Raw genomic sequence first — 23,766 nt, 5'->3', positions numbered from 1 at the left:
AAAAAGTATTTAGTCAGCCACCAATTGTGCAAGTTCTCCCACTTAAAAAGATGAGAGAGGCCTGTAATTTTCATCAAGGTCCTGGAGTGGCCTAGCCAGTCTCCAGATCTCAACCCCATAGAAAATCTTTGGAGGGAGTTGAAAGTCTGTGTTGCCCAGCAACAGCCCCAAAACATTACTGCTCTAGAGGAGATCTGCATGGAGGAATGGGCCAAAATACCAGCAACAGTGTGTGAAAACCTTGTGAAGACTTACAGAAAACGTTTGACCTCTGTCATTGCCAACAAAGGGTATATAACAAAGTATTGAGATAAACTTTTGTTATTGACCAAATACTTATTTTCCACCATAATTTGCAAATAAATTCATTAAAAATCCTACAATGTGATTTTCAGGATTTTTTTTTTCTCATTTTGTCTGTCATAGTTGAAGTGTACCTATGATGAAAATTACAGGCCTCTCTCATCTTTTTAAGTGGGAGAACTGACACAATTGGTGGCTGACTAAATACTTTTTTGCCCCACTGTATATAAGTATAAAATATATGGATGAGCAGTGACAGAGTGGCTAAGATGCAATAGATAGTGAAGGATACAGTACATATGAGATGAGTAATGCGAGATATGTAAACAAAAGTGGCATTATATAAAGTGACTAGTGTTCCATTTATTAAAGTGGCCAATGATTCGAGTCTGTATGTAGGCTGCAGCCTCTCTGTGTTAGTGATGGCTGTTTAACAGTCTGATGGCCTTGAGATAGAAGCTGTTTTTCAATCTCTCTATCCCAGCTTTGATGCACCTGTACAGACCTCACCTTCTGGATGATAGCGGGGTGAACAGGCAGTGGCTCGGGTGGTTGTTGTCCTTGAGGATCTTTATGGCCTTCCTGTGACATTGGTGTTGTAGGTGCCCTGGAGGGCAGGTAGTTTGCCCCTGGTGATGCGTTGTGCAGACAGCACCACCCTCTGGAGAGCCCTGCGGTTGTGGGCGGTGCAGTTGCCGTACCAGGCGGTAATACAGCCCGACAGAATGCGCTCAATTGTGCATCTGTAAAAGTTAGAAGGGTTTTCGGTGACAAGCCACGTTTTTTCAGCCTCCTGAGGTTGAAGAGACGCTTTTGCGCCTTCTTCACCACACTGTCTGTGTGCTTGGACCATTTGAGATACAGAGGAACTTAAAACGTTCCACCTTCTCCACTGCTGTCTCATCGATGTGGATAGGGGGGTGCTCCCTCTGCTGTTTCCTGAAGTCCATGATCATGTCTTTTGTTTTGTTGACATTGAGTATGAGGTTATTTTCTTGACACCACACTTCGAGGGCCCTCGCCTCCTCCCTGTAGGCTGTCTCGTCGTTGTTGGTAATCAAGCCTACTACTGTGGTGTCGTCTGGAAACTGATGATTGAGTTGGAGGTGTGCATGGCCACGCAGTCATGAGTGAACAGGGAGTACAGGAGGGGGCTGAGCACGCACCCTTGTGGGGCCCCAGTGTTGAGGATCAGCGGAGTCGAGATGTTGTTTCCTACCTTCACCACCTGGGGGCGGCCAATCAGGAAGTCCAGGACCCAGTTTCACAGGGCGGGGATCAAGACCCAGGGTCTCAAGCTTAATGATGAGTTTGGAGGGTACTATGGTGTTGAATGCTGAGCTGTAGTCAATGAACAGCATTATTACATATGTATTCCTCTTGTCCAGGTGGGATAGGGAAGTGTGCAGTGTAAATGCGATTGCATCGTCTGTGGACCTATTGGGGCGGTAAGCAAATTGGAGTGGGTCTAGGGTGACAGGTAGGGTGGAGGTGATATGATCCTTGACTAGTCTCTCAAAGCACTTCATGATGACAGAAGTGAGTGCTACAGGGCAATAGTTATTTAGTAGAGTTACCTTTGCTTTCTTGGTAACAGGAACAATGGTGGCCATCTTGAAGCATGTGGGGACAGCAGACTGGGATAGGGATTGATTGAATATGTCCGTAAACACACCAGCCAGTTGGTCTGCGCATGCTCTGGGGACACGGCTAGGGATGCCGTCTGGGCCGGCAGCCTTGCGAGGGTTAACACGCTTAAATGTTTTACTCACGTCGGCCACGGAGAAGGAGAGCCCACAGTCTTTGGTAGCGGGCTGTGTCGGTGACACTGTATTGTCCTCAAAGCGAGCAAGTTGTTTAATTTGTCTGGGAGTAAAATAACGATGTCCGCGACGGGGCTGGTTTTCTTTTTGTAATCTGTGATTGTCTGTAGACCCTGCCAAATACGTCTCGTGTTTGAGCTGCTGAATTGCGACTTGACTTTGTCTCTATACTGATGCTTTGCTTGTTTGATTGCCTTACGGAAGGAATAACTACACTGTTTGAATTCGACCATGTTTCCAGTCACCTTGATATTATTAAATGCGGTGGTACGTGCTTTCAGTTTTGCGCGAATGTTGCCATCAATCCACGGTTTCTGGTTAAGGAAGATTTTAATAGTCACAGTGGGTACAACATCTCCTATACACTTCCTTTATAAACTCGCTCACCGAGTCAGCGTATACGTAAATGTTATTGTCTGAGGCTACCCAGAACATATCCCAGTCCACGTGATCGAAGCAATCTTGAAGCGCGGAATTCAATTGGTCAGACCAGCGTTGGATTGACCTAAGCACGGGCGCTTCCTGTTTTAGTTTCTGCCTTATAGGAGGGGAGCAACAAGATGGTCATGGTCAGATTTGCCGGAAGGTGGGGGGGGCTTGTATACAGTTGAAGCCGGAAGTTTACATACACCTTAGCCAAATACATTTAAACTCAGTTTTTCACAATTCCTGACATTTAATCCTAGTAAAAATGCCCTGTCTTAGGTCAGTTAGGATCACCACTTTATTTTAAGAATGTGAAATGTCAGAATAATAGTCGAGAGAATAATTTATTTCAGCTTTTATGTCTTTCATCACATTCCCAGTGGGTCAGAAGTTTACATACACTCAATTAGTATTTGGTAGTATTGCCTTTAAGTTGTTTAGCTTGGGTCAAACATTTCGGGTTGCCTTTTGCCTTCCACAAGCTTCCCACAATAAGTTGGGTGAATTTTGGCCCATTCCTCCAGACAGAGCTGGTGTAACTGAGTCAGGTGGGTAGGCCTCCTTGCTCGCACATGCTTTTTCAGTTCTGCTACAATATTTCTATAGGATTGAGGTCAGGGCTTTGTGATGGCCACTCAAATACTTTGACTTTGTTGTCCTTAGGCCATGTTGCCACAACTTTGGAAGTATGCTTGGGGTCATTGTCCATTTGGAAGACCCATTTGCAACCAAGCTTTAACTTCCTGACTGATGTCTTGAGATGTTGCTTCAATATATCCACCAAATTTTCCTACCTCATGATGCCATCTATTTTGTGAAGTGCACCAGTCCCTCCTGCAGCAAAGCACCCCCACAACATGATGCTGCCACCCCCATGCTTCATAGTTGGGATGGTGTTCTTCGGCTTGCAAGCATCCCCCTTTGTCCTCCAAACATAACGATGGTCATTATGGCCAAACAGTTCTATTTTTGTTTCATCAGACCAGATGAAATGTCTCCAGAAAGTACGATCTTTGTCCCCATGTGCAGTTGCAAGCCATGGTCTGGCTTTTTGATGGCGGTTTTGGAGCAGTGGCTTCATCCTTGCTGAGCGGCCTTTCAGGTTATGTCGATATAGGACTCGTTTTACTATGGATATAGACACTTTTGTACCTGTTTCCTCCAGCATTTTCACAAGGTCCTTTGCTGTTTTTCTGGGATCGATTTGCACTTTTCGCACCAAAGTACGTTCATCTCTAGGAAACAGAACGCGTCTCCTTCCTGAGCGGTTTGACGGCTGCGTGGTCCCATGATATTTATACTTGCGTACTATTGTTTGTACAGATGAACGTGGTACCTTCAGGCATTTGGAAATTGCTCCCAAGGATGAACCAGACTTGTGGAGGTCTCCAATTTTTTTTCTGAGGTCTTGGCTGATTTCTTTTGATTTCCCCATGATGTCAAGCAAAGAGGCACTGCGTTTGAAGGTAGGCCTTGAAGTACATCCACAGGTACACCTCCAATTGACTCAAATTATGTCAATTAGCCTATCAGAAGCTTCTAAAGCCATGACATAATTTTCTGGAATTTTCCAAGCTGTTTAAAGGCACAGTCAACTTAGTGTATGTGAACTTCTGACCCACTGGAATTATGATATAGTGAATTATAAGTGAAATAATCTGTCTGTAAACAATTGTTGGTAAAAATGTATTGTGTCATGCACAAAGTAGATGTCCTAACTGACTTGCCAAAACTATAGTGGTTGAAAAACGAGTTTTAATGACGCCAACCTAGTGTATTTAAACTTCCGACTTCAACTGTATACGCTTGCGGAGGGATATACACGGCTGTGACTATAACCGAGGAGATTTCTGTTGGGAGATAATACGGTCAGCATTTGAGTGTGAGGAATTCTAGGCGGGTGAACAAAAGGACTTGAGTTCTTGTATGTTGTTACAATTACACCATGAGTCGTTAATCATCGGTGTTGGGTCATTGTCCTGTTGAAAAGCAAATGATAGTCCCGCTAAGCGCAAACCGGATGGGATTGGATATCGCTGCAGAATGCTGTGGTAGTCATGCTGGTTAAGTGTGCCCTGAATTCTAAATAAATCACTGACAGTGTCACCAGCAAAGCACCCCCACACCATCACACCAGGTTTCTTCCTAACAAAGAACGTACATAATTATGACATAACATTGAAGGTTGTGCAATGTAACAGCAATATTTAGACTTAGGGTTGCCACCCGTTAGACAAAATACGGAATGGTTCCGTATTTCACTGAAATAATAAACGTTTTGTTTTCTAAATTAAAGTTTCCGGATTTGACCATTAATGACCAAAGGCTCGTATTTCTGTGTGTTTATTATAATTAAGTCTATGATTTGATATTTGATAGAGCAGTCTGACTGAACGGTGGTAGGCAGCAGCAGGCTCGTAAGCATTCATTCAAACAGCACTTTACTGAGTTTGCCAGCAGCTCTTAGTAATGCTTGAACCACAGCTCTGTTTATGACTTCAAGCCTATCAACTCCTGAGATTAGGCTGACAATACTATAGTGCCTATAAGAACATCCAATAGTCAAAGGTATATGAAATACAAATGGTATAGAGAGAAATAGCCGATGCGTCATAATTCCTATAATAACTACAACCTAAAACTTCTTAACTGGGAATATTGAACCACCAGCTTTCATATGTTCTCATGTTCTGAGCAAGGAACTTAAACTTTAGCTTTCTTACATGGCACATATTGCACTTTTAGTTTCTTCTCCAACACTGTGTTTTTGCATTATTTAAACCAAATTGAACATGTTTCATTATTTATTTGATACTAAATAGATTTTATTGATGTTAAGTTAAAAATTAAGTTAAAATAAAAGGGTTCATTCTGTATTGTTGTAATTGTCATTATTAAAAAAACTTTTTTTTTAATTGTCTGATTAATTGGTATCGGCTTTTTTTGGTCCCCCAATAATCTGTATCGGCGTTGAAAAACCATTATCGGTCGACCTCTAGTTGAGATGTGTCTGTTACTTGAACTCTGAAGCATTTATTTGGGCTGCAATTTCTGAGACTGGTAACTCTAATGGACTTATCCTCTGCAGCAGAGGTAACTCTGGGTCTTCCATTCCTGTGGCGGTCCTCATGAGAGCCAGTTTTATCATAGCGCTTGATGGTTTTTGTGACTGCACTTGAAGAAACTTCAAAGTTCTTGAAATGTCCCATATTGACTGACCTTCATGTCTTAAAGTAATGATGGACGGTCGTTTCTCTTTGCTTATTTGAGCTCTTGGTCTTTTACCAAATTGGGCTATCTTCTGTGTACCCCCTAACTTGTCACAACACAACTGATTGGCTCAAATGCATTAAGAAGGAAAGAAATTCCACTAATTAACTTTAAGAAGGCACACCTGTTAATTGAAATGCATTCCAGGTGACTACCTCATGAAGCTGGTTGAGAGAATGCCAAGAGTGTGCAAAGCTGTCAAGGGTGGCTATTTGAAAAATCTCAAATATAAAATATATTTTGATTTGTTTAACACTTTTTTGGTTACTACATGATTCCATGTGTTATTTCATAGTTTATGTCTTCATTATTATTCTACGATGTAGAAAATAGTACAAATAAAGAAAAACCCTTGAATGAGTAGGTGTTATAAAGCCTTTGGCCAGTAGTGTATGCAGGCCTCAACCACTGCCCTGAGAGCACTTGATTCAGTATATCATGCAGCTCTCAGGTTCATTACCAATCAAAAACGTTGGTGGAGTTTAAACACTTGGTCGATTATAAATATCATGGAAGAGTGTAATTGTCTTTAGGACAGCTGTTTTTTAGTTATGACATTTTGTGTTTCTTTACGTGATATGTAATTGTTGTACTGTATGTGTGTCTATAGTTTGAGTAAGTTGTTTTGTGTTTCTTTACGTGATATGTAATTGTTGTACTGTATGTGTGTCTATAGTTTGAGTAAGTTGTTCTGTCTGAAACATTGTTTCCCTTGCTGCTGTCAGACCAGGTCTCTCTTGAAAAATAGATTTTATCTCTATGAGAAAAACCTGGAGAAATAAAGGTTAAATAAAAATAATAAAATACTCTGATATGAACTTCAGAGAGCCAGTCATCACACAGATTGTGTGAAGGTTAGCCAGCAGATACAGTGATCATGCTTGTTGGACTAACTGGCTGTTTTTGATATCAGTTTAGCTCATCGGTGTTTAGACATGGAAGGGGGAAATGTCATATGAGCACATTGGGCAGCGGTGGTGCTAAGATAAAGTAGAGTTAAAAATAATAGTTCAATTGCAGACTCAGATGCTATGCTTTTTCAAATAAACTTCAAAAGATGAGAACAACTTTTGTGTTTTTGATCCTTCCAACATTAGAGAGTTTTGTGCCAGAGAGCGAGAGGTTTGACTTGGACCAAAAAGCAGTAAAAAAATCTAATGTAAATAATCTTCAAAGTCACAGCGAAAACCACGCTGGTCGGCAGAGAGCGAGAGAGTGGTGGAGCCCCTTGAAGATGTGGACACTGACATTGTGCTTGGGCACTCACAATGACTTCACTGTGGCAGAGAGGAGTTGAAAGGAGGGTTGGTTAGTTAAGCTTCCGTGTCGTACAAGTCGCACTTGTAATTATAGGACATACCATAAAACACACCCACAGACATGAAGCTATTAGTACATAATAGAGACACGCTCTCACTCTACAGCTGAGGGCCATTGTGGTGTTGCCGTGGCTACGGCACTATTCTCACATCTGCAGATGTGAGAGAAAGGCCCGTAGGTGAAGGGAAGGAGTATTTACAACCGGGCAGTTAACAGACATAACATGACACAGCAAGGCACTGTCAAAGTGCTGAGCCAGAGTAGTGGAGGAGAGGAGGAGAGTAGTGGAGGAGAGGAGGAGAGTAGTGGAGGAGAGTAGTGGAGGAGAGGAGGAGAGTAGTGGAGGAGAGGAGGAGAGTAGTGGAGGAGAGTAGTGGAGGAGAGGAGAGTAGTGGAGGAGAGGAGGAGAGTAGTGGAGTAGAGGAGGAGAGGAGGAGAGTAGTGGAGGGGAGGAGGAGAGTAGAGTAGTGGAGGGGGGAGGAGAGTAGTGGAGGGGAGGAGGGGAGGGGAGGAGGAGACTAGTGGAGGGGAGGAGGAGACTAGTGGAGGAGAGGAGGAGACTAGTGGAGGGGAGGAGGAGACTAGTGGAGGAGAGGAGGAGACTAGTGGAGGAGAGGAGGAGAGTAGTGGAGGAGAGGAGGAGAGTAGTGGATGGGAGGAGGAGAGTCGTGGAGGGGAGGAGGAGAGTCGTGGAGGAGAGGAGGAGAGTCGTGGAGGGGAGGAGGAGAGTAGTGGAGGGGAGGAGGAGAGTAGTGGAGGGGAGGAGGGGAGGGGAGGAGGAGACTAGTGGAGGGGAGGAGGAGACTAGTGGAGGAGAGGAGGAGACTAGTGGAGGGGAGGAGGAGACTAGTGGAGGAGAGGAGGAGACTAGTGGAGGAGAGGAGGAGAGTAGTGGATGGGAGGAGGAGAGTCGTGGAGGGGAGGAGGAGAGTCGTGGAGGGGAGGAGGAGAGTCGTGGAGGGGAGGAGGAGAGTAGTGGAGGGGAGGAGGAGAGTAGTGGAGGGGAGGAGGAGAGTAGTGGAGGGGAGGAGGAGAGTAGTGGAGGAGAGGAGGAGAGTAGTGGAGGAGGGTAGTGGAGGGGAGGAGGAGAGTAGTGGAGGAGAGGAGGAGAGTAGTGGAGGAGAGGAGGAGAGTCGTGGAGGGGAGGAGGAGAGTCGTGGAGGAGAGGAGGAGAGTAGTGGAGGGGAGGAGGAGAGTAGTGGAGGAGAGGAGGAGAGTAGTGGAGGAGAGGAGGAGAGTAGTGGAGGGGAGGAGGAGAGTAGTGGAGGAGGAGGAGAGTAGTGGAGGGGAGGAGGAGAGTAGTGGAGGGGAGGAGGAGAGTAGTGGAGGGGAGGAGGAGAGTAGTGGAGGAGAGGAGGAGAGTAGTGGAGGAGAGGAGGAGACTAGTGGAGGAGAGGAGGAGAGTAGTGGAGGGGAGGAGGAGAGTAGTGGAGGGGAGGAGGAGAGTAGTGGAGGGGAGGAGGAGAGTAGTGGAGGGGAGGAGGAGAGGAGGAGAGTAGTGGAGGAGAGTAGTGGAGGGGAGGAGGAGAGTAGTGGAGGGGAGGAGGAGAGTAGTGGAGGGGAGGAGGAGAGTAGTGGAGGAGAGGCTCTGTTTTCTTTTATCTTGTCTTCTGTGCAAATGCTGCCGAGAGACTTGGAAGCGGCTGTCCTTTGCGTGACGTGGTGACGCCATGTCGGCCAATTTACTGTCGCTCAGAAAAGCCAAACACACTCTGACATGTTTCCTCTGTCTGATGTCATGGCCGCTGACAGCTGTGGCCTGCTCATCTCGCTGAAAGAGAGAGGAAAGAAAGGAGGAGTGCGGTGGTGGGTTGGGCTTACCGTACCCGTACGCGTGGCTGCCACCTCACCTGTGGACTGACACAACCGGGTCAGAGGTCCGGGTCTGAGCTCCAGGGGTGTATCTGTTTCCCTGTTGCCATGACACCGGCAGAAGTTGTGGGGGGGTGGTAATGAATCCCCAACTCCCTCAGTATGTCAGTGTGTATTTGTGTCAGACACACACACTGTGTTACGAGGCCCCGTGGCGTGTGCAGTGGCACAGCACCAGGTGGAGCACCAGTCAGGCTCCAGGTGTGTCTGACACATGATTATATCCACTACACTTTTACCTCTCCTCTCACACACCTACTGATGGCTGTGTTGGTGTCGGTGTCTGCTGGTGTGTTACAATGTTAAACGTCTGGTGGGGTCTCCCTACAGCATCCTGGGCTGTTTTCCTACAGCATCCTGGGCTGTTTCCCTACAGAATCCTGGGCTGTCTCCCTACAGCTTCCTGGGCTGTCTCCCTACAGCTTCCTGGGCTGTCTCCCTACAGCATCCTGGGCTGTCTCCCTACAGCATCCTGGGCTGTCTCCCTACAGCATCCTGGGCTGTCTCCCTACAGCATCCTGGGCTGTCTCCCTACAGCTTCCTGGGCTGCCTCCCTACAGCATCCTGGGCTGTGTCCCTACAGCATCCTGGGCTGTCTCCCTACAGCATCCTGGGCTGCCTCCCTACAGCTTCCTGGGCTGCCTCCCTACAGCATCCTGGGCTGCCTCCCTACAGCATCCTGGGCTGTCTCCCTACAGCATCCTGGGCTGCCTCCCTACAGCATCCTGGGCTGCCTCCCTACAGCATCCTGGGCTGCCTCCCTACAGCATCCTGGGCTGTCTCCCTACAGCATCCTGGGCTGCCTCCCTACAGCTTCCTGGGCTGTCTCCCTACAGCTTCCTGGGCTGTCTCCCTACAGCATCCTGGGCTGTCTCCCTACAGCATCCTGGGCTGCCTCCCTACAGCATCCTGGGCTGTCTCCCTACAGCATCCTGGGCTGCCTCCCTACAGCTTCCTGGGCTGTCTCCCTACAGCATCCTGGGCTGCCTCCCTACAGCATCCTGGGCTGCCTCCCTACAGCATCCTGGGCTGCCTCCCTACAGCATCCTGGGCTGTCTCCCTACAGCATCCTGGGCTGTCTCCCTACAGCTTCCTGGGCTGCCTCCCTACAGCATCCTGGGCTGTCTCCCTACAGCATCCTGGGCTGTCTCCCTACAGCTTCCTGGGCTGTCTCCCTACAGCATCCTGGGCTGTCTCCCTACAGCATCCTGGGCTGTCTCCCTACAGCATCCTGGGCTGTCTCCCTACAGCATCCTGGGCTGTCTCCCTACAGCATCCTGGGCTGCCTCCCTACAGCATCCTGGGCTGTCTCCCTACAGCATCCGGGGCTGTCTCCCTACAGCATCCTGGGCTGTCTCCCTACAGCTTCCTGGGCTGTCTCCCTACAGCATCCTGGGCTGTTTCCCTACAGCTTCCTGGGCTGCCTCCCTACAGCATCCTGGGCTGTCTCCCTACAGCTTCCTGGGCTGTCTCCCTACAGCATCCTGGGCTGTCTCCCTACAGCATCCTGGGCTGTCTCCCTACAGCATCCTGGGCTGCCTCCCTACAGCATCCTGGGCTGCCTCCCTACAGCATCCTGGGCTGTGTCCCTACAGCATCCTGGGCTGCCTCCCTACAGCATCCTGGGCTGTCTCCCTACAGCATCCTGGGCTGTCTCCCTACAGCATCCTGGGCTGTGTCCCTACAGCATCCTGGGCTGTGTCCCTACAGCATCCTGGGCTGCCTCCCTACAGCATCCTGGGCTGCCTCCCTACAGCATCCTGGGCTGCCTCCCTACAGCATCCTGGGCTGTCTCCCTACAGCTTCCTGGGCTGTCTCCCTACAGCTTCCTGGGCTGTCTCCCTACAGCATCCTGGGCTGTCTGCCTACAGCATCCTGGGCTGCCTCCCTACAGCATCCTGGGCTGCCTCCCTACAGCATCCTGGGCTGCCTCCCTACAGCATCCTGGGCTGTCTCCCTACAGCATCCTGGGCTGCCTCCCTACAGCATCCTGGGCTGTCTCCCTACAGCATCCTGGGCTGCCTCCCTACAGTTTCCTGGGCTGTCTCCCTACAGCATCCTGGGCTGTCTCCCTACAGCATCCTGGGCTGTCTCCCTACAGCATCCTGGGCTGTCTCCCTACAGCATCCTGGGCTGCCTCCCTACAGCATCCTGGGCTGTCTCCCTACAGCATCCTGGGCTGTCTCCCTACAGCATCCTGGGCTGTCTCCCTACAGCATCCTGGGCTGTTTCCCTACAGCTTCCTGGGCTGCCTCCCTACAGCATCCTGGGCTGTCTCCCTACAGCTTCCTGGGCTGTCTCCCTACAGCATCCTGGGCTGTCTCCCTACAGCATCCTGGGCTGTCTCCCTACAGCATCCTGGGCTGTCTCCCTACAGCATCCTGGGCTGCCTCCCTACAGCATCCTGGGCTGCCTCCCTACAGCATCCTGGGCTGTCTCCCTACAGCATCCTGGGCTGTCTCCCTACAGCATCCTGGGCTGTCTCCCTACAGCATCCTGGGCTGCCTCCCTACAGCATCCTGGGCTGTCTCCCTACAGCATCCTGGGCTGTCTCCCTACAGCATCCTGGGCTGTCTCCCTACAGCATCCTGGGCTGTTTCCCTACAGCTTCCTGGGCTGCCTCCCTACAGCATCCTGGGCTGTCTCCCTACAGCTTCCTGGGCTGTCTCCCTACAGCATCCTGGGCTGTCTCCCTACAGCATCCTGGGCTGTCTCCCTACAGCATCCTGGGCTGTCTCCCTACAGCATCCTGGGCTGCCTCCCTACAGCATCCTGGGCTGCCTCCCTACAGCATCCTGGGCTGTCTGCCTACAGCATCCTGGGCTGTGTCCCTACAGCTTCCTGGGCTGCCTCCCTACAGCATCCTGGGCTGCCTCCCTACAGCATCCTGGGCTGTCTCCCTACAGCATCCTGGGCTGCCTCCCTACAGCATCCTGGGCTGCTAGGGGTGTTGTGGCAGACCAGAACAGACCACAACAAATCAGAACAGACCAGATGACAGCAGACCAGACCACAGCAGAGAACAGACCAGAACACAACAGACCAGAACAGACCACAACAAACCACAGCTGAGAACAGAAGAGACCAGACCACAGCAGAGAACAGACCAGAACAGAACAGACCAGAACACAGCAGAGACCAGAACAGAACACAGCAGAGAACAGACCAGAACAGACACAGCAGAGAACAGACCAGAACAGACCAAAACAGACCAGAACAGACCAAAACAGACCAGAGAACAGACCAGAACAGAGGACAGACCAGAACAGAGGACAGACCAGAACAGAGGACAGACCAGAACAGAGGACAGACCAGAACAGAGGACAGACCAGAACAGAGGACAGACCAGAACAGAGAACAGAACAGAACAGAGAACAGAACAGAACAGAGAACAGAACAGAACAGAGAACAGAACAGAGAACAGAACAGAGAACAGAACAGAGAACAGAACAGAGAACAGAGAACCTCCACGTTCTCTCTGCTTTATTCCCATGATAGTGAGCTGCAGAGCTGTAAAGAGGGGGATCCCCAAAGAAATACAATAACTAGACATTCTATGGGTATCCACACCATCCACTGTGAGCACGTCCACACTCTACAGGGGGGGTGAAGTGAGTAAGCACACAGGAGGGGAGAACTGAGTCACAAGCCCAGAGAGGTGAGGGAAGCCCAGAGAGGTGAGGGAGAACCCCCAGGGAAGCCAAGAGAGGTGAGGGAGAACTCCCAGGGAAGCCCAGAGAGGTGAGGGGGTGGCCCCAGGGAAGCCCAGAGAGGTGAGGGGGAGGCACCAGGGAAGCCCAGAGAGGTGAGGGGGAGGCCCCAGGGAAGCCCAGGCCAGACAGGGGGACTAAGGAAGCACAGGTTATCCTCAATGCTCACTTTCTTTTAGAATATCAAACCTGACTCCCTGTCGGATCCCTGAGTCAAAAGTGTGTGTGCGTGCATAATGTGTGTGTCCGTAGTATGTGTGTGTCTAACCCCCAGCTCACTGATGTAAAATAAACACATTTTTCTCCCAGCCCTGGAAGTCCTGACCCTCTAGTCTCTCCTCTCCAGCCCTGGAAGTCCTGACCCTCTAGTCTCTCCTCTCCAGCCCTGGAAGTCCTGACCCTCTAGTCTCTCCTCTCCAGCCCTGGAAGTCCTGACCCTCTAGTCTCTCCTCTCCAGCCCTGGAAGTCCTGACCCTCTAGTCTCTCCTCTCCATCCCTGGAAGACCTGACCCTCTAGTCTCTCCTCTCCAGCCCTGGAAGTCCTGACCCTCTAGTCTCTCCTCTCCATCCCTGGAAGTCCTGACCCTCTAGTCTCTCCTCTCCATCCCTGGAAGTCCTGACCCTCTAGTCTCTCCTCTCCATCCCTGGAAGTCCTGACCCTCTAGTCTCTCCTCTCCATCCCTGGAAGTCCTGACCCTCTAGTCTCTCCTCTCCAGCCCTGGAAGTCCTGACCCTCTAGTCTCTCCTCTCCATCCCTGTCATAGACTCACTGCTCTTCCATCTTATTTATTTAGCTTTGATCTATTTTCCTTCCCACTGAAGTGGCATGCAGCTCTCTGGCTGCTCTCTGGCCGCTCTCTGGCTGCTCTCTGGCCGCTCTCTGGCTGCTCTCTGGCCGCTCTCTGGCCGCTCTCTGGCCGCTCTCTGGCCGCTCTTTGGCCGCTCTCTGGCTGCTTGGGAAAGACAGTGTTGTGCTCCTCCTAGTGCCTGCTTTGAGCACTGGGCAGATGTTTTGTCATAATGGAGAATGGGAGGGATGAGGTGTGTGCGTGTGTGTGCGTGCGTACAGACTCTTGGCCATCTCTCTCCGTTCCCTAATACACCCCCTCTCTCCCTAAGCAAACACCTGGAGGCTGCCTCCCCCCTCCCTCCCCCTCCTCTCTAATGACAGGCCACAGCAAAACAGGAAACAAGGCTGTGCTCCCGGTGATGCCATGGAAATTGGTCCGAGTGGAGGGCCTTTGTCTAAACATGAGCTCACCCTACAGAGAGAGAGAGAGAGAGAGAGAGAGAGAGAGAGAGAGAGAGAGAGAGAGAGAGACACAGAGAGACAGAGAGACAGAGAGACAGAGAGAGAGACACAGAGAGAGAGAGAGAGAGACAGAGAGAGATACGCATAGAGAGAGAGAGAGACAGAGAGAGAGAGAGAGACACACAGAGAGAGTATCAGAACTGAGGGTGGAAGGGAGGATGGCGTGTCGTGAGAGAGGTGAGAGGGAGCAGATGGAGAGGAGTGTGAGCGAGGGAGACAGAAGGAGGGATAGGGGAGAGGGCGGATATAGTTCAGAGAAAATAAATCTAGCTTCTAGGCTGGTGGTGAAGGGAGCGGTCACGCCATTGACTTTTCCCTCATTTAACAGTATGACAGTATGAGGAACAGAGGTCAGGGGCTTCTCATGCACCATCAGACTGTAGCACTGCAGTCTCTCTCTTACTCCCTCTCTGTACCTATCTCTCTTACTCCCCCTCTCTTACTCCCTCTCTCTGTACCTATCTCTCTCTTACTCCCCCTCTCTTACTCCCTCTCTCTTACTCCCTCTGTCTGTACCTATCTCTCTCTGTACCTATCTCTCTCTGTACCTATCTCTCTCTGTACCTACCTATCTCTCTCTCTCTACCTATCTCTCTTTCCCTATCTCTCTCTGTACCTATCTATCTCTGTACCTATCTCTCTCTCTGTACCTACCTATCCCTCTCTCTGTACCTATCTCTCTCACCCCTCTCTCTGTACCTATCTCCCTATGTACCTATCTCTCTCTCTGTACCTATCTCTCTCTCTACCTATCTCTCTCTCTCTGTACCTATCTCTCTCTGTACCTATCTCTCTCACCCCTCTCTCACACTCCACCTCAATCTACACATTCCCCTATCTCCGTCTCCCTCTCTCTCCCGGTCTGTGTGAGGGCTGATATTTAAATGTGTTTGTGTAATGTATGATATTTACCCAATAAAGGGCTGAATTAGAATTGTCTCTCCTTCCTTCTCCCAGGCGGTGTATCTGGACCAGTTGCTGTCCTGTGTGGATGTCCTGTTGTCTGTGTGTGAGAAGGACTGTTGCTCTGTCAGTCTACAGCTGTTACAGGTGCTGGTTACTGTCCAGAGCCTCTCCACTGAGCCACTGCTCACTGACAAGGTAAGATGTGCTCACATACACACACATACAGTACATGGACACACACACACACACACAACCCCACCAGCATGCTTGCATGGACACACACACATATGTCTACACACCCATACATCAAACCCCAGCTCACTGCCCAGGTAACACACACACACACACACACACACACACAAACCCACACACACACAGCCTCACCCAGTGGCTCTAACGAGCAATCCCATGATCCTCTCTGTCTTCAAGGCAGGCCTCCCCTCCCCTGTGGGTTCAACGTTTATAACCCACAACCCACCTCACCTGTGTAACTACTCTTCTCCTTCTCTGCTCTGACATCTAGAATGTTTTTACCATTTTTTCCCTGCCCTCTTTCTTTCCATCCCCCTCCTTGTTTATTACAGCTGTGGGTATGTTTTGTATAGCGGGCCAGAGAAGCTATTTGAAGAATGTAAGTGTTAGCCCTGGTTCAAAGTGGGCACAGTGGAACTCAACAGTCTACTGTAATTACCCATTTAGTCAGAAATTGCACCTTTGGAGTGGAACTAGTTTAAACCGTTGCCGAGGGTGAAAGGAGGCGGTTTTGAGAGAGAGAGAATCATCCCCAGCGCCATCTTTCCTCACGCCTACTGCCATTACATGCCATGCGAGCACCATCCTGCCGCGAAGGACACTCGTCGTCCGGCTAACTTGACCCAGAATAAAACTTAACAACATAGAGAAGAGGCGGAAGAAACAGAAGACTGTCAAAGCCCTGTGTTATGTCTTAGTTTAGTCTGTCTGGTGTTATGTCTTAGTTTAGTCTGTCTGTTTGGACTGTATGCTAATAGCAGGTCTACGAGGAGAGGAGCGGGAAGTGGAGTTGCACTCTGGCCAACGGATGAATGACTGACCACTCAGTGGCCTTCTAAGTCTGACTGTCTGTGTCTGTCTGCAGAAACGGTGTCCTGTTTGGAACTGGGAGGAAGAATAGGGACAGGGACATGGGGGGAAGGCGGGAGGGAGAGCATGGCCTTGGGCATTCCTGGACGCTGTTCCGCCTCCCAGTGGGAATGGCAACGCTAGTTTTCCCAGAAAGGAGCTTCCAGTCAGGGGTTTGTGGGGGGGTTGGCTCCCTTCGCAGGGGGTTAACACTGTTGACTCTAGAGGACAGTCAATCAGACAGTGTCCATCCCCGCCTCCCCTCAAGGGGGCCATAAGGGGGACCATAACGCGCCCCTCGAGGTCACTTCCTCTGTCCTGAAGAGACAACACTATGCTCACACTCCTTTCTCTCACTCTGCTCATTTCCTCTCCGTTGATGTTTATTGTGACTATGGGATGTATGCTTCCTGATTGTTTTCTGTATGGGTACATGTGTTAGTGTTTGCATCGGAGTGCTTTGATGTATCAGACTAAGAGCATGTGAAGCACATTGTTTACAGAGTTTTTGGAAAGTGATTATTTCCATGGTAAAGTTACTGTTCATGCTTCTGTTTCCAGATGTAATCTAAACTGTTCATGCTTCTGTTTCCGGATGTAATCTAAACTGTTCATGCTTCTGTTTCCGGATGTAATCTAAACTGTTCATGCTTCTGTTTCCGGATGTAATCTAAACTGTTCATGCTTCTGTTTCCGGATGTAATCTAAACTGTTCATGCTTCTGTTTCCGGATGTAATCTAAACTGTTCATGCTTCTGTTTCTGGATGTAATCTAAACTGTTCATGCTTCTGTTTCCGGATGTAATCTAAACTGTTCATGCTTCTGTTTCCGGATGTAATCTAAACTGTTCATGCTTCTGTTTCCGGATGTAATCTAAACTGTTCATGCTTCTGTTTCTGGATGTAATCTAAACTTGCAACATAAACATTTTATGGAATGTGTCACTTTCTCTCACCTTCCCTTCCTGTTTCTCTCACCTTCCCTTCCTGTTTCTCTCACCTTCCCTTCCTGTTTCTCTCTCCTTCCCTTCCTGTTTCTCTCTCCTTCCCTTCCTGTTTCTCTCACCTTCCCTTCCTGTTTCTCTCACCTTCCCTTCCTGTTTCTCTCGCTCTCTTCATCTCCATATCTCTCTCTCTCTCTCTCTCTCTCTCTCTCTCTATCTCTCTCTCCATCTCTATCTCTATCTCTCTCTCTATCTCTCTCTCTCTCTCTCCATCTCTCTCTCTGTCTCTCTCTCTCTCTGTCTCTCTCCTCTCCATCTCTCTCTGTCTCTCTCCTCTCCATCTCTCTCCGTCTCTCTCCTCTCCATCTCTCTCCCTCTCTCTATCTCTCTCTCTCTCTCTCTCTCTCTCCATCTCTCTCTGTCTCTCTCCTCTCCTCTCCATCTCTCTCTCTCTGTCTCTCTCCTCTCCATCTCTCTCTCTGTCTCTCTCCATCTCTCTCTCTCAGGCAGAGCAGAGCGTAGTGTCTCTATGTAAGGTCCAGGTTCTGCTTACAGTAGCTGACCTCTACAGGCAGCACATGGATCAGCTGCTCCAGTGGCTCTCAGCCTCTCAGAAGACCTGGACCAGCTACTCCCCCCAGAGACTGCAGCTCCAGGTCATCGCCACCCAATCAGGTGAGACTATAGGTCAGGCTTCTCCAACCGTGTTCCTGGAGAGCCTTCCCTCCTGTAGGTTTTACATCCAACTCCAGTTGTAACTAAGCTGATTCAACTGATCAGATAGATATTCATTCAAATCAGGTGTGCTAGATTAGGGTTGGAGAGAACCTACAAGAACAGGGTTGGAGAGCTCTGCTATAGGTCATCTCTGGCCAATCATGTGAGACTATAGCCACATCGATGGCCAATCACGTGAGCATATAGCCACATTGCTGGCCAATCAGGTGAGAATACAGGTCAATTCTGTCCAATCAGAAGACCAATCTGGAACCAACCCATTACTGTCCAAACAGTCATATCTGGTCAATCAGGTGAGACTAAAACCCACATTATTGTCAGAATCATGTGAGACCAAAGGCAGAGAGGAAGAGGCGAAGCAAGAGGTTTACTCCGCCCAAAATCTTTCCACGAAAATAAGCCCAAGAAGGGAGGAAGTTTTGGTCAATGGGAGAGTGTCGAATTTGGTCAACAAAAAATGGAATTGCTCATTTGCTAAGTGAGGCTTATTTGATCAAATTAAAGTTTCGCAATGGTTAGGTTGTTACGAATTTACTGATATAAGTGGACACACGTTGCATTTACGCAACTTTAAAAAATACAACTTCATTTTGGAGTTGTGCCTGTTGTCATAGGGAGAGGACTCATCATGGATATAACCCGTTTTAGTGTGGATATTGCCATTGAGGGCTTCCACCATTTTAAAGTAGACAATTGGGTGGGGATTCCTATGATTTTGGAGCAATCGGCCAATGAAGAATAAGAAAATTGACTACTTTAAAATGGAAATGGCTTCAATGGTGCTGCCCTTCGGTCACAGACTCTATAATGGCACAGATATATAGATGAGTCCTCTATCTATCTCTATGGCCTGTTGTTCACATGCGTATCTGCCCTCTCATTGGCTAGAATGGTCCCACCTGATCTCGCCGCCTCCACCCTGACTTCCATATTTGAGGACATGTATTTCTATTGTTAGTGCGGGTCACTTGACTATCTTGTCAATATAGTATACAATATTTGCTACATATTTTATTATTTATTTTATTTACCGTTATTTTACCAGGTAAGTTGACTGAGAACACGTTCTCATTTGCAGCAACGACCTGGGGAATAGTTACAGGGGAGAGGAGGGGGATGAATGAGCCAATTGTAAACTGGGGATTATTAGGTGACCATGATGGTTTGAGGGCCAGATTGGGAATTTAGCCAACCCACCACCCCTACTCTTACGATAAGTGCCATGGGATCTTTAATGACCTCAGAGAGTCAGGACACCCGTTTAACGTCCCATCCGAAAGACGGCACCCTACACAGGGCAGTGTCCCCAATCACTGCCCTGGGGCATTGGGATATTTTTTAGACCAGAGGAAAGAGTGCCTCCTACTGGCCCTCCAACACCACTTCCAGCAGCATCTGGTCTCCCATCCAGGGACTGACCAGGACCAACCCTGCTTAGCTTCAGAAGCAAGCCAGTAGTGGTATGCAGGGTGGTATATCATCGCTGGCCAGTCAGGTGAGACTATAGTTAAGTTATTACCTCCATTTTGTTTCCCCACCACTCCTATAAATACCAGTTATAGAGTGGATATTGTCATTGAAGGCAACCCTTCATTCCATACCAGCCAAACAGCCACCATCATAGATTTACACTGAACAAAAATATAAACACAACATGCGATCATTTCAAAGATTTTACTGAGTTACAGTTCATATAAGGAAATCAGTCAATGTAAATACATTCATTAGGCCCTAATCTATGGATTTCACATGACTGGGAATACAGATATGCATCTGTTGGTCACATATACCAACAGGGGCGTGCGTCAGAAAACCAGTCAGTATCTGGTGTGACCACCATTTCCCTCATGCAGTGCGACACTTCTCCTTCACATAGAGTTAATCAGGCTGTTGATTGTGGCCTGTGGAATGTTGTCCCACTCCTCTTCAATGGCTGTGCAAAGTTCCTACACCTGTCAGGAGGCTGGATTATCTTGGCAATGGAGAAATGCTCACTAACAGGAATGGAAACAAATGTTGGTATGTCCATTCTATTCACTTTATTTCTACGCTGTCATCTACCCTTAAGAACTGTATGACTGAGACAAATCAAAGACCTTTGACTCAAGTCCCCTTTAGAAACACTCACACAGACAGGAAGCAACTTGCCTGGCTACCCAAACTCCTTGCACCGGCAAAACGCTACATGGATGTTAGTTTCTTCTTCGCAATGAGTCTGTATCTGAGTACCTTCTCTACGATTTGTAGAATGGAAATCCATTCTAGACCGTCTGATTGGTCCCAGAAACCGATGGTTTGGGCCAGAGGCAGAACAAAAATGGGTAAAGCGTCACTTTTAAAAAAGTGTCATTGGCTTTGATACTCTGATGGTTAGAGATGATCCAATCGCTGATGACTTTGTTCTGTACAACACCCCGCACTTTGACGTCACTACAAACCACTTCAATGATGGCAGTCTGACTGAAGTATGTAGCGAATGATAGCAGCAGAATAATTCAGTTTGAGGCATCTGGCAAGTCAGCAACATAACCTGCCGTTATCCAGCTACACACAGAAAGCTTGTCATTAGAGCCAAGTTATCTTAGTGACTAGGGTTAATCCCCCCCACTCCCAGTCTGTCTCAGTCCAGGTCAGGGAGGGTTACAGGGCTCTGAACCTCACTTTACGCATTACTTTACCCCTATCCCCCATAATCCTCCGACATTACACCTCCGACACACGTTCTTTCATCCCGGATTGCTCTCTCTGTCTCTCTGTCTCTCTCTGTCTCTTTCTGTGTCTCTGTCTCTTTCTGTGTCTCTGTCTCTCTGTCTCTTTCTGTGTCTCTGTCTCTGTCTCTTTCTGTGTCTCTGTCTCTGTCTCTTTCTGTGTCTCTGTCTCTCTCTGTCTCTTTCTGTGTCTCTGTCTCTCTGTCTCTGTCTCTCTGTCTGTCTCTTTCTGTGTCTCTGTCTCTCTCTGTCTCTCTGTCTGTCTGTCTCTCTCTCTCCATCTCTCTCTCTGTCTCCGTCTCTCTCTCTCTCTCACACACTTGCACTCCAGACCTATACACTCTTATAAAAAAGGGTTCTTCGGCTGTCCCCAACCCTCTATGGAATTGTTTCTACATGGAACCCAAAACGGAACCCTTTTAGGTTTGTCTGTATAATTATAGAGAAGTTATTTTTGTTCTTTAGAGTTGTATAGCTGTACTGTTGTTCATGCTTAATCAGGACCAATTGATTTACACAGATATTGTTCAGATGATAGTAACAGGATGTACTGAAAAGGTATTTGAGGTTTTTTCTCTGATTGTATGGGAACAGCAATAAACAGCTGAAGTATGTTCTCTAGTCCCCTAAACCTCCAGTCATAGCTGACCCGTCCATTCTAAACCTCCAGTCATAACTGACCCGTCCATTCTAAACCTCCAGTCATAACTGACCCGTCCATTCTAAACCTCCAGTCATAACTGACCCGTCCATTCTAAACCTCCAGTCATAACTGACCCGTCCATTCTAAACCTCCAGTCATAACTGACCCGTCCATTCTAAACCTCCAGTCATAACTGACCCGTCCATTCTAAACCTCCAGTCATAACTGACCCGTCCATTCTAAGCCTCCAGTCATAACTGACCCGTCCATTCTAAACCTCCAGTCATAACTGACCCGTCCATTCTAAGCCTCCAGTCATAACTGACCCGTCCATTCTAAACCTCCAGTCATAACTGACCCGTCCATTCTAAACCTCCAGTCATAACTGACCCGTCCATTCTAAACCTCCAGTCATAACTGACCCGTCCATTCTAAACCTCCAGTCATAACTGACCAGTCCATTCTAAACCTCCAGTCGTAACTGACCCGTCCATTCTAAACCTCCAGTCGTAACTGACCCGTCCATTCTAAACCTCCAGTCATAACTGACCCGTCCATTCTAAACCTCCAGTCATAACTGACCCGTCCATTCTAAACCTCCAGTCGTAACTGACCCGTCCATTCTAAACCTCCAGTCGTAACTGACCCGTCCATTCTAAACCTCCAGTCGTAACTGACCCGTCCATTCTAAACCTCCAGTCGTAACTGACCCGTCCATTCTAAACCTCCAGTCGTAACTGACCCGTCCATTCTAAACCTCCAGTCGTAACTCACCCGTCCATTCTAAACCTCCAGTCGTAACTGACCCGTCCATTCTAAGCCTCCAGTCGTAACTGACCCGTCCATTCTAAACCTCCAGTCGTAACTGACCCGTCCATTCTAAACCTCCAGTCGTAACTGACCCGTCCATTCTAAACCTCCAGTCGTAACTGACCCGTCCATTCTAAAACTCCAGTCGTAACTGACCCGTCCATTCTAAACCTCCAGTCGTAACTGACCCGTCCATTCTAAACCTCCAGTCGTAACTGACCCGTCCATTCTAAACCTCCAGTCGTAACTGACCCGTCCATTCTAAGCCTCCAGTCATAACTGACCCGTCCATTCTAAACCTCCAGTCATAACTGACCCGTCCATTCTAAACCTCCAGTCATAACTGACCCGTCCATTCTAAACCTCCAGTCATAACTGACCCGTCCATTCTAAACCTCCAGTCATAACTGACCCGTCCATTCTAAACCTCCAGTCATAACTGACCCGTCCATTCTAAACCTCCAGTCATAACTGACCCGTCCATTCTAAGCCTCCAGTCATAACTGACCCGTCCATTCTAAGCCTCCAGTCATAACTGACCCGTCCATTCTAAACCTCCAGTCATAACTGACCCGTCCATTCTAAGCCTCCAGTCATAACTGACCCGTCCATTCTAAGCCTCCAGTCATAACTGACCCGTCCATTCTAAGCCTCCAGTCATAACTGACCCGTCCATTCTAAACCTCCAGTCATAACTGACCCGTCCATTCTAAACCTCCAGTCATAACTGACCCGTCCATTCTAAGCCTCCAGTCATAACTGACCCGTCCATTCTAAGCTTACAGTCAGACCCCCCCCCCCCCCCCCCCTTCCTCAGTCTTTGTGTGGTTCTTTTTAAAATACTCCCTACAAAGTCCCTCGCCATTCCGGGGTTTTCACCTTTCTGGCCACTATGCCAAAGCATTCTGGGAATATGGAGCCAATGGAAAGACATGCTATAATCTCTCATCTATTAGTCGATGTTTGAGATCTGAGAATATCCCATTCTCTTAGTCATAGTCTGGTCTCACCTTCTGACTGCTGTTTGTCAGACATAAACTTTGTCCTCCCATTTCCTCTTCACACTGGCATTGCTCCTCTTTTCCGTACGCGTGTGTGTGTGTGGGTCCCTGCGTTCGTGTGTGTGGGTCCCTGCGTTCATGTGTGTGGGTCCCTGCGTTCGTGTGTGTGGGTCCCTGCGTTCGTGTGTGTGGGTCCCTGCGTTCGTGTATGTGTTTGTCCGTGAATGTCCCTGTGTTTTTGTGTGTGTCTCTGCGTGCACGTGTGTGAGTGTGTGTGTTCCTTCACTGTCTCTGGTCTGGCACCCTCTGGCCCTGTAAAAATAAATCTCCTCTGTGTCTGTGTGCCCTACACCACACCACACACTGCCAGGTGAGATGAGCAGGGCAGGACACTGTGGTCAACTGGCTGTGTACTAGAGATCATTTTAGTGGAATCCAGCCTAGCTGACCCTCTCATTTCAGCAGTGAGTTAGTGTGAAGAGGCCTTGAGATGTCTGCTCTGGTCTGACACCTTCACCCTGTTTGTGGCACCGTTTTGATTCACACATTCCTGCTGCGTAACATCTTTCCATTTTGTGTTCTCTCTCTGTCTCTCTCTCTAAAATACTCTCTCTCCTTTCTCTCTCTAAAACACTTTCTCTCTCTCTCTCTCTCTCTCTCCTTTCTCTCTATCTCTCTCTCTCTCTCTAAAATACTCTCTCTCTCCTTTCTCTCTCTCCTTTCTCTTCTTTCTCTCTCTCCTTTCTCTCTCTAAAACACTCTCTCTCCTTTCTCTCTCTCTCTCTCTACTTTCTCTCTCTATCTCTCTCTCTCTAAAATACTCTCTCTCTCTCCTTTCTCTCTCTCCTTTCTCCTTTCTCTCTCTCCTTTCTCTCTCTA

General features: G+C 48.5%; 1 protein-coding gene across 1 annotated transcript in view; it reads left to right on the top strand.

Annotated features, from left to right (window-relative positions):
* Positions 1 to 23,766, top strand: part of LOC120044085 (dynein assembly factor 5, axonemal-like) — a 120,688-nt gene that overhangs the window by 64,902 nt on the left and 32,020 nt on the right. Inside the window, exons 11-12 of the mRNA XM_038988673.1 lie at positions 14,994 to 15,137; positions 17,494 to 17,662. Coding sequence (XP_038844601.1) covers positions 14,994 to 15,137; positions 17,494 to 17,662 — 313 coding nt within the window. The remainder of the gene's footprint in view (positions 1 to 14,993; positions 15,138 to 17,493; positions 17,663 to 23,766) is intronic.

Source organism: Salvelinus namaycush, chromosome 3 (assembly GCF_016432855.1).
Source record: "Salvelinus namaycush isolate Seneca chromosome 3, SaNama_1.0, whole genome shotgun sequence".
NCBI classification, from domain to species: domain Eukaryota; kingdom Metazoa; phylum Chordata; class Actinopteri; order Salmoniformes; family Salmonidae; genus Salvelinus; species Salvelinus namaycush.
The sequence above is the reverse complement of the archived record's forward strand: the minus strand, read 5'-3'. Positions and strand labels throughout refer to the sequence as shown.